This window comes from Thalia democratica, chromosome 5 (assembly GCF_965202585.1).
Source record: "Thalia democratica chromosome 5, ktThaDemo2.hap1.1, whole genome shotgun sequence".
Classification (NCBI taxonomy): domain Eukaryota; kingdom Metazoa; phylum Chordata; class Thaliacea; order Salpida; family Salpidae; genus Thalia; species Thalia democratica.
In genome coordinates, this window is record NC_139169.1 from 45,473,486 (window position 1) to 45,488,892 (window position 15,407).

General features: G+C 25.7%; 1 protein-coding gene across 1 annotated transcript; it reads right to left on the reverse strand.

Moving 5' to 3' along the window:
• Window positions 1–7,284: 7,284 nt before the first annotated feature.
• LOC145835364 (solute carrier family 2, facilitated glucose transporter member 1-like) lies at window positions 7,285–15,407 on the reverse strand. Its single transcript, XM_082942924.1, has 9 exons — window positions 15,304–15,407; window positions 14,491–14,711; window positions 12,174–12,316; window positions 11,930–12,048; window positions 11,562–11,715; window positions 11,251–11,393; window positions 8,307–8,445; window positions 7,886–8,088; window positions 7,285–7,576 (listed from the first exon to the last, which is right to left on the reverse strand). Exons 1-9 carry the CDS (start codon window positions 15,405–15,407, stop codon window positions 7,339–7,341), a joined length of 1,464 nt encoding a protein of 487 aa, XP_082799050.1. The 3' UTR covers window positions 7,285–7,338.

The following is a 15,407-nucleotide window of genomic DNA, read 5'->3' on the forward strand; positions in this document are numbered from 1 at the left end:
TAATTATCTTACATTTTGATTCTGTTCGTTGAATTTTTATGTTATATTAGTTAGAGATAGTTAAACAAAGAAAACTATCCAAAACTTTGTTTTTATTTCAACATGAACTTCCTTTGAAATGAAGTCAATACAAATAGATTACTGCTTGTTTAGAAATTATAATTAATTTCTCAATTGTTTTTAATAAAATAATTTTGAATTATAAACTTTAAAGTATGATTTAGTTAATACTTCTAACTATGCTAAATATTTTTCGTACTTTAAATAAGGTTTTTGACATTAAAAAACCGTATATTATTATTTTTTTTAAATTTTCAATAAAAACTGTAAGCTTCAAAACAAAAATACCTAAAGAATCTTCATGCCTCAGTGCACCCTTTATTACGTAGGTTACAGATCCAAAACCACGATGAGGATGGTCTTTAAACCAAGTTGGTTTACTCATTTTGCTATCGTTCAGGCACAGAAAAGGGTCCAATTGTTTGTAATCGTCCATAGTAACTACTCTTCGAATCATTGCAGATCCCCCATAAGGTTGTGCTGCACTATACGTCATTTTCAACACATTTCTCATAAAAGACGTCATTATAAATTTTTTTATTTGTTGTTAAAATGTTTAACCACAATAATAAAGCTGTTTAAATTTATTTACAGTTTTACATCTTATTATAGTTTACTTTAATTAATAACTTTAAGTAATGTATAAAACAATTTTAACAATAGTGTAAACTAATGATATATTATTTTGTTAATTCTTAGTTTCAAAAGTCGTAATTTACAGAAACAGTTATAAACAGTTCTAATTAACCCAACCAAGAAAAAGTGAACGTCTTTAGTTTTACTGAACCTTCTAGCTGCAGTAGTAATGCTCATATTTCATAGGCTAAAGTTTGATTTTTTTGTTTTAAATTTAATTAGATTTCAAGTTATATTTGACTTATAAAAATACCATTAATCATATGTTTGGTAAGGTTTTGTAGGGGTTAAGGATTAGTTTAAAATTTTAGGGTTAAGTTGGTTAGGAGTAGGGGTTTAAAAAATAATATTTTACTAAATTAATACACTACGGTTTCTAGTTTGCATACATACAATGAACAAAACACTTTTACTGCTGCCGAACCTTACTGACCATGACGAAATGCCCAAAAGTTAAAGGAAACTTTGTTTATACAACTGTATATGAGAAAACTGTTAAAATTGATACGTAAAATACTATACTACCAAGTTTTTTTTCTACTTGATACATTTGAAATAAACACAGCTAAGTCAGATTAAATATTTTTCCCATGCATTAATAAGAAAACATTTAACTGCGTTTTAGTGTTGTAAATAAATATTTAACTCCTATTATTAAACACTGCAGCAAAAAGCAAATAATTTTTTTTAAGAAATAATTTATAAAACTTCTGCCTACTTTTACATATTAGAGATATTGTATATTGAACAATGAAAAAACAGTAAAAAAGTTTGGTCTATGGAACTGGTGTACAAAAAAACCTTTCATATACCTAATGACTTACTTAAGTAGTTAAAGTAGCTTGAAATTAAAAAAAAAAATCAAAAAGATTATTCACTAAAACTATTATAAAAAAAAAAATTTTTGTACTTTTTTACATTATACGTCTTTGTTTTCAGTTATTACTAGTTATTACTAGTTATTACTAATTATTACTAATTATTAAAAATAGTCTACCCAAAAATAAAATAAAAACAAAAATTGTGTTTTCTTTAGTTTTTAGTAACTTCTAAGTTTTACAAATAGCCTAAAATAAAAATAAAATAAAAATGAGTTTAAATATATGTTTTTAAAGTCGGACGGATTGTTTTAAAACTAATTAAAGTAAATGCCTATTAAATGAATTTAGTATAGATTTACGATATAGGTTGTTTTAAGTAGTTTACTAACTTTACTTTTAAAATATAGTTAAGACAAAAAATTAAAGTTCCTACTTTTTTTATCAATTTAATAAAAGCATAAGGAAACTATTTTTACTTAGTTTTAATTCTTTATCACGTAACTCGTTAGATGAAAAGTTATTTTATAAAAAGTTGTGTTTTTTTACAAGTCTCTGTAATACTTTTGTATTTTCTTTGTAAATTACTAATGTATTTGCTAATTTAAACAAACTAAGTTTCTTACTAAAGGTTAAAAATTTTTACAAAAGTATTAAAAAAGTTTTAAATTTATCCTTACTACTTGCTTAACTTAGCTATTTCTTTTTATGTGAGTTGAAAATTAGATAAAAAATCAAATTACCTCTAGCTAAAATACCATTTTATTACATTTTGTATAAACCAGTATTTATTTCGGCCATCATCAACAATGTTGAGATGTTATATGCCATCGATAATAAACAATGAACTTTACCGCAAGATCAACAACAACAGCATCCGAGATAATCCTACGACCGGTTTCGTCCTTATAAGGACTTATCAGGTAGAAAAAGTTGCGATAAACCGCTATTGTGATATTAAACAAGCGGGCTTAAGTACAAAGTACTGAAGCGACCCGTTTGTGGGTAAAGTTGAAGAATGACACAGCTAATTCAACTTTTTTCAACTTTACCCACAAACGGTCACTTCTGTATTTTGTACTTAAGCCCGCTTGTTTAAGATCACATTAGCGGTTTTTCGTGACTATTCCTGCCTGATGAGTCCAAATAAGGACGAAACCGGTCGTAGGATTGTCTCGGATGCTCTTATTGTTGATCTTGCGGTAAAGTTCATTGTTTATTTTGTATAACAAAATTTAAAGCATAATATTCTTTGTTTTTTTTAATAAATAAATATATAGCGTTAAGAAGCATACGTAGAAGAAACAGCTGCTGACATTTAAAAGAAATAAGTGTGGCTCAAAGAAAGTTATTGCAAAAGCAATCCAAATCTAGCTTCACCTGATGAAATCTCGTTAAAAGTTAAAGCTAGAAGCAAAATAAAAACAAACTACAAACCTAATACAACAACAAAACACAACAAGTTGTCGTAACTTTGATTAATACTATTTCACAGTTTTGTGTAAAAAACGTGTTATAAATCTTAATATAGTAACGTCATTTAAAAATTGTGTGTCTTAATTGTTTCTCCTACTTTTGCAGCTTTTCAAAACGATAAACAGTTTATCAAAACTAAAAGAAGTATAAAGCTTTGCTTAAGGCTTTTAACGTAAACTAACTTAGATCAAAATTATTTTTGAAGAAATATTTTTCCACTAACAATATATTGATATATGAAACTTTTTTTTATAGTAAAACTAATACTTTTTTACATTAAAAAAAATTTAAGTTAAATAATAATCTGTTAGCGTAGCCAACTAAAATCTGCATTTTAGTGTTTTTAACAAATAACTTAGCTTAGGGCTTTTAACGTAAACTAACTTAGATAAAAATTATTTTTGAAGAAGTATTTTTCCACTAATAATATATTGATATATGAAACTTCTTTTTTAGATTAAAAAAAATATTAAGTTAAATGATAATCCGTTAACGTAGCCAACTAAAATCTGCATTTAAGTGTTTTTAACAAATAACTTTGTCATATAAAATATCAGGGTTTAGAAGACAAACTTTAAAAACTACAGGAGAATTGAAAAAATTAACTAAAATATGATTGCTCTCACTTACTTAATATAAAAAAACAGTAAAAAGTACAACGTTATACTATGCGAATATATAAAAGAGAAGTGTAACTAGTTTTCCTACATAAGAAAACATATTGATGACCTAAAAAAGTCAAACATGTTCATAATTTTGAAATTTAAACTTCTATGACTGCATAACACAACCTCCAACTGTAGACTCTCCGGCAGACAACACATAGCTTTTGTTGAAACCTTCTAATGAAGCTACAGCTGCAATGATCAGTAGGGATTGTTGTACAAAGCGACAATTAAGTAGTAAAACCTAAAGCTTTATTTAACATAAAGCAGTTATATCTTAAAAAATAAATTTTATTTTACTGCTTCAATGTGGTCACAGACTTAACTTTTAGGCATTTCTAGTTGACAATTTAGTTTTGAAAACAGTTTTTTACATGTCTTTTTACACAAATCAAAAAAACCGATTTGAATAGTATTTTTAAAAACCATAAAACAGTTATTTTTAAGCAGATTTTTAAGCAGAAACTTATCTACTTAATCACCCACTCTTTAAGTTTTATCTTAAATTGAAAAAAACTTTATTCTTATTTGTAAGAGTACGTTGTACAGTCTTTTTATATTTTTCTTTTATTTTAAAAATATGATATTAAATCTAACGTATAAACTAAAAAGGCTTTAATTAGTTTTGTGTTAAATATTTTGTTATGTGAGTTTATAAGTACCTAAAATGGTTTTATAAACAAGGTATAAGTTATTTAGAAGGCCATAAAAATATTTTTTCTTGAACTAGTTGTTTAAGATGCTGGTTGTTAGGATGAGCAGTTAAATATAGTAGCAATACTGATAGCAATAACGATTTTAAGCTTTGCACACCGTTAACATACGCATAAATCAAATATTTCTACATAACCAACTAGCTTTAAATAGCCAACTCTTTTGTCAATCTACTATTTATTGCATGTTTCTTGCGGATTTCATGCTGATAAAATTTAATAGTTTTGAAAAATATCTTTACATCAAATAAATGAAAAATGTACTCAAATACAAATAAAATCAAATTAATATGTTACTAATGATAAAGGTCACCTGAAATTCTAAAAAATTCTATGACTTGTTTTAAGGCAATCAAAAAAGCGAAAAGTATCACGTGTTTACTTACAAATTAAAGTTTTGTACATTAAAAAAAAAATACGCTTTTTAATAGGTTTAAACTGAGGTTTCGGTTGTTTTTATCATATTTAATTTACATTCAAAGGCATACAAGGTAGTTATAAAAGTTACTACTATTTCAAAATAAAACCAAGTCAAACTAAAACAGCGTGAGCTAAAAAGTACTAGACATAAAATTATAGAGTAGTTTTTAATAAGCTTAAAACCTAATAAAATATCTAGGGTGAAATTACACTGTAGTAACAATTGCTTACTAACGTTAAATCAGGCCAATTAAAATACACAATTAAGAACTGAAAACATAAGACGTTCAAAATAAATTTGCTTTGATTATCCTAAATATAAGGGAAGTCTTGCTTTAAGATTTAAAAATTTTCTACGTATGTATTAATGCGATAGCTTGGGGTAGTTTCTTATAGAATTCTAAATTTTAAGTTTTGTGAGCAATATCATCTGATTTTTATTATGTGTTAGTGACTTTTGCCTAGCTTTATTAGTTCACTAACTGTTCAAGAAAGTATGTCTCAAAACTTATTATACACAGGTGAACACTTTGAGAAACACTGGTTTAAGGTATTATTAGTTTATCATGAACAAAATCTTTGGCTAACTGTAGATTAAAATATAGCTTGTTTAATTTATATTGAAAGTTTTAAACGAATTGTAGATCTGCGTTTGTGATTTCAGTAAAGTATGAGGTTCAATTTTTTAGCTGTACATATTTTAAAAATGTTTACATGCGTTAGTAGTGGCCTTTATATCGCAAGGGTCACCAAAAAAAAGCTAACTGTTTTTGAACACTATTGAAACATTTTGTTTTTCAGGTGTATAGAAATTACACAAATTTTACAAGATTGGTAGGTATTTGAATAAAACCATAACAAAGGTAGGCAATAAGAGTTTAAATAAAAGAAAAAGTATTATCTAATTTAGTATCGCAGAATTAGACTAACTATGTCGTTTAATAATATAATTATCATAGTTTATATAAAACTTCCATGTTGTGACACTTATTTTTTTAATTAACTGTTTGTAACACTAAAATCATATTCAGTGTAATAAGACCGTTTAATACTTTTATACTAGCATATTCTACAAAGCACAACTCAGACTTAGTATTGTTTTACGTGAAAACCTAGCTTTAGTATAAATATTTAACAAAGACCTTGTTGTAAGCATCACATGACATTTTTTTTTTCTGTTTAAAATTTATACAAAAGTGTTAATCCAAAATTAAATAACTATTCATCTATTTTTTTTATAAAGTAGATACTAGTTTTTTATACTAGTCGGAAGTTTTTAAGCTAAAGGGACTTGGTTTATTCTGTATTTAACTTTAAAATAACTTTGGACAATTAAATCCAGGCCAACCTAAGATTTTTAAACAAACTACAAACATGTTAAAGATGTTCAGAAAACTGCTTTTTTCTGAAAAGAATTTTTTATTTTGATTACAAAGTAGATTTATAAAACGTTAAATATTTTCATTATCTAAAATGTTTTAACGAGTTGTTTACAAGTTGTGTATTACAGGGCACTTGTACCTTGTGAAACTTACCTTGATAACAGTTTATTTGTAATCCAGACTCATCTCATTAGTGAGTTGTGGCATAAACTACAAATCTTTGACTATAAGGTAAAACATCAAAATTTTAGATGCTTTTTGCTGAGTAAATTCAATTTAGAGTTTTAAAATGTATGTTTTAACGTACATTAATAAAGTTTTTTTAAGGTCTCTTATTGTAAAAAATAGATTTTTTATCTATTTTATTTTCAACCATTTAATTTAAACTATTTTCTTATGTGAAAGCCTAAGTTTTTCTATATTAGTATTTCTAAACTAACTAAAAATATTTCTGATTAGCAAACTACAAATAATAGTATAATTTTATATTAAAGTTAAATTAAAATTTGATAATAATAAATTTTTAATTAAACTCTCTAAAATATAATACTTCGTTATTTTATAGTTTATAACTATTTTGACTCTAAAATTATTTCATGAAACTAATTACTTTAATAAAAATAATTACTTTAATGAAAAAAATGTAAACTGTAAATAAAAATTATTCCAAAGAAACGTAGTTTCAAACATAAAAATTAAGTTTTAAAATCTCAGAGTTAGAATAACTTAAAATCTAGAAAATTTTTGTTTGAGAAACGTACTTAACACTTAATCACATAGATTCAAAAGAATTATAAAAGTCTAATAAAGTAAGTTTTAATTTGAAAAATGATAAAAATTTACATTTATTGATTATAGCTTAGCTATATAAGATGCTTTTAGTATGGTAAAACTTAATTTGATTACAAATAGATTTAAATTTAAATATTAAAGTTTTGTTCAAAATAAACAAATATTGTACTGTACAAGCTTAGACAAACATTGTAAATTTGGTTATTATTGATTACAAAGCTAATGAACGAGTTTTAGTAAAAACAATTAATAAAATCAAGCCAACATTATAATAACATGTCAGGTTATATTATACTCTGTCAACAAACAAGATTACGGTGCAAAAATATATGAAATAATAAACTAATAGTTATTAGTACACGTCGAATAAAATTACTTAAAACTTTTCGCTGAAAGCTGTGTTTAATTTTCCTCGATCAGTATTTAAGCTAGAATCGCTTTTCAAACTTCTTCTGTCGTCAACACTGTCTTTACTAAACAGTGCAGTTATTTCGTTAATACTCTTTCCTTTAGTTTCAGGTACAAAGAAGTATGTGAAAGCGTAGAATATTGCAAGAAGAACAGCAAAAATGATAAAAGTGTATCCTCCTATTTCTGCTTCAATCAATGGGTATCTGTTTGTATATGTGATTTAGTTGAAGTTATTCAATACCTATTAACTTTATTAAATTTCAAAATTTAATGATTTTTTTTTTTGTTTTTTAGACATATGAAATACTAAATAAAAATACTTGGTACTATTTTAGTTACCTTAAGTTAAGATATTATATGCAAAAAGCTAGCTAAATTTAATACTAGTTGATACATACTTGAAGATTGGCATAACATTTTTTGTTTTTAGACTTAAATGTCTAAAACAGCATCAGAGTTTACGGCTAATTGTAATGCAACTATAGTTGTAATAAAAATTATATTGAACTAACACGAGTGCTACAGTAAAATTTCCGAACCAATTCACCAGACCAGCTATACTGACTGCAGGTGCTCTAGCTGACTGCGTGAATAATTCAGCGGTTATGAACCAAGGTATCGAGCCGGGACCTACTTGGAAAAACCCGACAAAAATTAACACGGGTGCTATCGACAAGTATGACGTCACTGTGGTTTGCTCCAGGTTCAAAACAACCTACATTTTTTATAAAGATTAAATATTTTTTTTACTGTAAACTAATACAATGATTATTGTGTTAGATATAACGAGCACAATATGAAGTACTAAATATTTTTTTTAGTTGTCATAACTTAGTTTTCTAAAAGTTTAACTATAAACAGACACAAGCATTTTAATTGTCATTTTACTTAGGTATAAACGTTTAAGAATAATTTAGTTTACAAAAGACTGACCACAAGGAATACAGCCATGACACACATACCACCCAGGCCAACAAGATGGAGTAATCTTCTACCTGCTTTGTCAATAAGTGCCAAGCTGACCAGGGTCATTATTACGTTGACACAACCCATACCAACCGTTGTTAATCCTCTGTTTGCAATATATGCTTAAATTATTATAAATAAAAGTAGAACTTAAGTACATAGTACATACTGATTGTCATTTTCTTAATGTTTTTAATTATAAACAGATGACTACAATTCTTTTTACTCTACAAACTAAACAAAAATAAAATAATTATTTCTCAAAAATATTTTAAATATGAAATCGCTTTTTTTTGACTTAGTTTGAAGATTTAATTAAAACTGAATCATATCGAATCGCTCTTTAGCAAAATGCTAAGCAAGTATACTCTGTTTGGATGTTACTATTATAAAGTCTTAACATAATTACCGAGTTGTTGTTTTCTTTTTGCAGAAAAGTAATAGTTAAAAATATTTAACGAAATATTACCATTTTTTTTTTGAGTATATAACAAAATTATAACGTATGGTATTATGTTAATAGCATGGTTTTTGTTTGAAAGTAATTCAATAAAATTAATAGTTAAAGCTAGGTGTTCGACTTTTAGTCACAACCCAGGTGTCACTTTTATTGTGTACACATCTACATAACAAAGTAGATGAAACACTTCATGGTATTTTTTCTTTAATTTGCTAGTATAAAAGTTGTCTAATGTAGAGGTAAAACGTATACAGCTCTTTTGTAATTCACAATCCATATTTACTACAAAAAATCTTTGCTGAATTTATTTGAAAAATTTTCCGCGCGCGGCTATAGTTTTGTAATATGCAAAAATAACAAAGTTTTTAAGTAAAACTATTTAAACGATATAACTAAGTTAGCACCATTTTTTACTTATATCAGATTTTGTTCGTGTTTGTAGAGTTTGTTACAAAAAATGAAACTGTAGTTGTTTTGCATAAGTTGTTTTTTTTTACTGAAAGGTACTTTGCAAGACTAGTTTTCTACCGCTTGTCTAATGTAAGTCTAAAAAAAGACTTTTGAAGTAATTAAAATAACATTCAAAATTTATATGATTAAATCGTAACTGATATAATTAATAAATATTACTTAGTAGTCATTTGTAGATGTTAAAGATAAATAAGTAAACCGATAACTGCTTTGAAAAATACAGTTTAAGAGAAAAAAAATATCCATAGAAAACATAAGACAGCTAATTTTTATCTTAAGATTTATTTTTGTTTAACTAGCGGAAAGTTTTGAAAAAGACAGCGAAATCTAAATAGAATTCTAGAATTAAGTCTTAGCAAAAAAGAAAATATAAAACTATTAGAATAATGCGATGAAAAGTGATTAGCTTGATATATTTATTAAAGACGGTACAAAAAATTATAAAGAAAGTGTTCTAACAATAACACGAAAAATTTTATGAACAGTTCAATCAAATTATATATTTTTGTAACCTTATTACTATAGAAAAAATTTATGCAAGCGATAAAAGTTCTTGATAAAAATGAACGAAAACAAAATCAGTTACAGAATAAAGTCTTAAATTTGATGATGTATACCTAAATATATGTATAAAGCTAGTGTTTACAACAAACCTGTCTAAAAAAAAATCTGATAAGCAGTTACCTTTTAAAAGACGTCAACTTTTTATTTACTTAAGCCATCTATGATATAGGATTGACAATAGTAGACAACATATAAAAAGCGGTTTTAAAAAACAAAATGAACAAGTTTTTATCGAATAACCATGATAAAAGTTTAAACGGGGTTAAAAGCTAGAAATCAATTAAGATTAGCCATTGGTTGTTTCAAAAAGGTTTTAATGGTAAATAGTTAAATATACTAAAATAAGTGTTTAAAATTTTAACTGCAACTATTAAAAAATTTTTTTTTTATTATAAGTTTTTGATGCACACCCTTTTTCACTCATTAATATTTTCCAAAAAAAAACCCTATAATCAAAATTTGTACTGTCATTTAAGATTTTTTTTCTAAGATCAGTATTTTTTATATTAAGTATATATATTTAATATTGTTTGATTTGGGTAGACTTTTACTAAAAATTTATTTAACTTTGAAATTGTTTATAAAATTAAAATATTTTAAAACTATAACGCATTTATTTTATAAACAATTAGCGGAGATGATATTCAATTTAAAACATACTAGGTTTGTGCTAGGTACTAAAAAGAATTAAAGAATACTAAACTATGTAAAGGTTACGTTAAATTAAAAGCCTTTTTGAGGTTAAAAGTAAATATTACACAGTACATTACACAAAACAAAGGCCTTATTTACTTAATTGAATTAAATTGTGTACAAAATAGGTATAACAACAAAAACCACAACTGTTTAGTATATTTTGTAAAACAAAAAAAATTTGTACTATTTCCACATTTATTTTAAGAAAAAAAGAAAAATAAATAATGAATAGTACAAGGTTAAACATTTTTATAGTACGGTTGGTTTTACATACTTTTTGGGACTACTTTACGTTATTTTAAAATGTCAATAATTTTCAGCATGCTTTATTTGATTTAGATTTTTAAATATTTATCTTAATAGTTTTTGAAATATTTTTTATTCTTAATTGGATCCTATATTTTATTAAGATAAAAATAAAAGCACTGTGATTGGCTGTATTCTAATAATTAATTTGCCTGTGGAAAACGGTTTTAAAGGTGTCCTTATAGTATCTGGTTAATGTAGATACATAAAACTTAAACTTAAAAAACTTCATCGTTTGCGCACTTGATAAAAATTGTATAAAACACTAATTCTACAAACTATTTTTACATGTTTAAGTTCTATATTTTCAATAAATGTATTAGTTTATTCTGAAAATAAACTTGTATCGGCATAAAAAATTAGAAAATTGCTAAAAACGTAAGCAAGAAAGTTATTAATAAAATATTAACTTACGAGTATTCTTCGGGAATTCCAGCATCAATGAAAATTCCAGTTGAATAATAAAAAACAGCATTGATACCGGAAAATTGCTGTGACAGTTGCATTACTACAGCTATCAAAAGTGGTTTGCTCAAACTTTTTCTCGTAAACATTTCCTTGTATGCTGTGAATTAGTATTAAATTTTAGTAACGAAAATCATTACAATTAAATAATAATGATATTAATTTGTCGCTTAAAGTTAAAGTACTTGTTAAAGTCATTTTGCAATATATCAATATATTATTTTTTTGTGTTACTTACAAGGGTATATATAACTAAATACAAACAAAAACAAACTAGTTTTTTCCAATTTTTGTTCTTCTTCATACTCTTTAGACATTGCATTCAACTCTTCAGTGGGATCGTATTCAGGTCCTCTTAAACTCATCAAAACCTCTTTTGCTTTTTCTTCCTTGTTTTTTTCTACTAACAAATACCTGTAAAGTAAACTTTCTTCCAAAAAACTAGCAAAAGTATTTGAAAAAAGTCAGTATTGCGATATAGAATATGTAAATTCAAAATAGAGCTTTAAGCTTAGTTTATTATGGTTGACCTTATTAAAAATTTCAAACTAGCATTTTGAATTGTACTTTTAAGGAGCAATATAAAAATAACCGCGTCTTAATTTTTATGAAAAAAATTCAATTCAACCTTGGACTTTCTTTACAGAACGGTAGAATAATAATTTGAAAAAGTGCAAAAACTCCTGTTAGTCCGAGTAGCAGTGGCCACAACTCCGAAGTTCCTAAAATTTCTTTTAATCCAAAAACCTTGAAAAAATTATACATTTATCTTTTATTATATAGAGTAAATCATACCTTAAATATATTAGAAAAAATTAGTTAGATTTTTTTATTAATAATGTTTACGCTTTGCAAGTTTTACAAGTTCAAACCTGAGAAATTAGTATAGTTGAAACAACGCCAAGTTGACCGAGGGTTCCAAATCTTCCTCTGTATTTTAATGGGGCGATTTCAGTGAGGTACATTGGAGCTATCGCCATATTTGCCCCGCTATTCATTCCAATGATAAATCTACCTGATAATATTTTGTTAACTTTTTGAAAAACCAAAATATGTTTTTTTTTTGTATTTTTTACAAAAGTTTTGCAAAATGTACTTTATAATATTCATTATTTAAAAACTTATAATTCCTGCTATATTTTTAATGTGATTTTCATAGGTTTATAAAAAAAGTTTGAAAACAATTTAGCAAACAAAGATTAGTTTTTATATTCAGTATTAAAACTAAAGTTGTTTATAACTTTCATAGTTTAATATAAAATGTATGAGATCAGTACATGTTTAACAAAGGTTCCGTTTTAATATAGTCTAATCTGTATTATTCAGTTAGTTTTAGGTTCTCAGATGTCTTGAAAACAGTTTTTGAATATAAGCTTTCATCAACATAAATTATCGCAGTTATTATAAAAGCAATTTAAGATAAAATAGCTTGTGACATACTGAATAATATGAAACAAGGTAAAGCCATATTTTTAGTCAGTAACTAGGCACTAAACTTCATTTATAAATTAACTAAACAATACTTATTTAATTATTGTAAAAACAATTATTTAATAAAACTGACGAGTAAATTTAGAATTAAAACTTGCATTAAATTTATCACTATACTGGAGGTTATAAAATAAGTTATAAACGAGGTCTACATTAAAAGTCTTCCATAGTTATAAGAACTGTTAAAATCTTGTTATTAGATTAAAAACAATAAGTTGAAGATATATTTAGTGTGTTTTTAATTACAGATTAATTAATAAATTTTGTAAAAATCAAAAATTGTTCATATATTCATGACTTGTAATCTAAAAACAAAGTAAAAAACCACAACATATTTTCGAGTTATTTTTTTTACTACTTGTGAAATCACATTTTTAACATACTTACATAGTAAACCAACAAACAATAAAGTTAAAATTGAACAATAGTTATTAATATGTTAGTCATGAAATATAAATTGGTGAGAACTTCCCATGATAAATCGAAACTAGGTCTCTGAAGAATTAAAATAAAAGTTAAAAATAAAACTTGTAGAAAAATGGTGGAACAAAAAACGTTTACTTAAAAGAAAATGATTAAGTTATAGTGTAGAGGTGAAACATTTTTCTAATTGGTTGGTAAGATTTACCACAAAAAGTCTCTCGCAGGCCGGGCTTGTTTGAAAAATTTCTAGCGACGTAGTAATTTTGAAAAACTGTGCTGTAAAAGAAAAAAAAGAAAATACAATAAATTAATGATATTACTATTATAGGAAGGTTTTTGAACGTATTTATATACCATTTGCAACCTAATATCAATAGATTATTCATTTTGTTTTTATATTTTATTACACAAAGCTTTTCAAAACCAAACGAGTTTCTTTGTCAAGTGATAAATTTTAAACGAAATTTGAAAAAATTTTGTTAAGTGAATAGCTTAAAAAATAATTTTAAATTAGGACGTATGAATAAATTCAAATAAATACAAACACTAAAAATTCAGTAATTAAAACTAAAAGTATGTTTATTAATAGATTGTTATTATTTTTTTTTTCCATTTAATGCTACTTGCGTATTTAAGTTAGGTTAGGTTTTAAAGTTCTAAAACGATGTAAGAAAAGCGAACTCTACAGCCTGGAATTAATATTGATTGAGGAAGAGCGACCTAACTTAAATACGCAAGTAGCATTACATAGAAAAACAAAATTAATAACAATCTATTAATAAACATACCTTTAGTTTTAATTACTGAATTTTTAGTGTTTGTATTTATTTGAATTTATTCATACGTCATAGTTTAAAGTTATTTTTTAAGCTATTAACTTAACAAATTTTTTTCAAGTTTCATTTAAAATTTATCACTTGACAAAGAAACTCGTATGGTTTTGAAAAGCTTTGTGTAATAAAATATAAAAAACAAAATGAATGATTTATTGATATTAATGATATTAATTAGCATCAAAAAAACTCAAATCAGTTTACTTTGCGCAAGTTTTTCACAAACTAAAAAATTCCTTGCGCGCTAGAAGTTTCTATTGCGAGCCGTAGGTTGCCCACCTCTAGTATAGTGGAAAAAATGCATTTGTTTTTTAGGCGATGATGACAAAGGCATCAGAAAATTTTATTTTAAATCAAACTAAATACTTAACTATGTTAACCAGTATAGAAAGAGCATTTAAAGTTTAAAAGGCTCTAAAGATAACAACAAACTAAAACCAACCGATTACAATCATTTCAAAAGAGCTTGCTAGCTTACTGAAACCCATCAGAGCGGCAGCAATCACAGCAAGAATGTTGTTGTACCAAAAGCACTTAATAAGTCCGAGTTTGTTGGCTATTGAGCCCATTCCAAACGATCCTATCATCCCCCCAGCAGCGAACGCAGCTACAGTGAAGCCCCAAAGTAAATTCAAGCCACTCTCTGATATATAAACTTCATACCTAAAAGTTAAACTTTAAATGTACTTAAGATTGATGATGTTGCTATTCACGTTAGATGTACGACTCTATTAGTTAAAGATTTATATTAAAAACGTGAGAAAGACTTGGTATAATTTTTGAGTAGCAATTTAAATAATTTTAAGTAAATAAAATTACAATTTAAGCTACATAAAGCTCTTTTACGTTTAAATTCGGAGCAGCTTAAAAATGAAAACAAAACGTCACAAAGTAATCTTAAAAGACTCTTTTCACAGACATCATAAAAATTTGAGATTACTTAATTCTAAACTAAACTAGTGGTATAACTTACTTAGCAAAGTAATTTGAACCACTTTAAATAGATACAATAGTTAATTGATTGAAAGTTTCGAAAACAAGTTAATAAAAAATTATTTATGACTATAAAAACACCTTAATTTAAAATTTTGTTTTTAATAAGCGTTTTTTATTTTTTTACAAACTAGCTTATAAAGAAACACTTTTTTTAACCTGTAGGTTTAACAAACTTAAACTTAGTGATAACTTTTTGTTTCCTTTGTCAAGGTAATAGTGGTTTTAAAAATTCATTTAAGAAAAATAATACGCACCTTACCTTTTAAAGTAAGTTTGGTTACAAAAATCTTTGATTATAGCTTCTGGTGCATTGATGACACCCGTGTTATAACCGAACTGAAAGGTAGATCCAACAACAGCCAT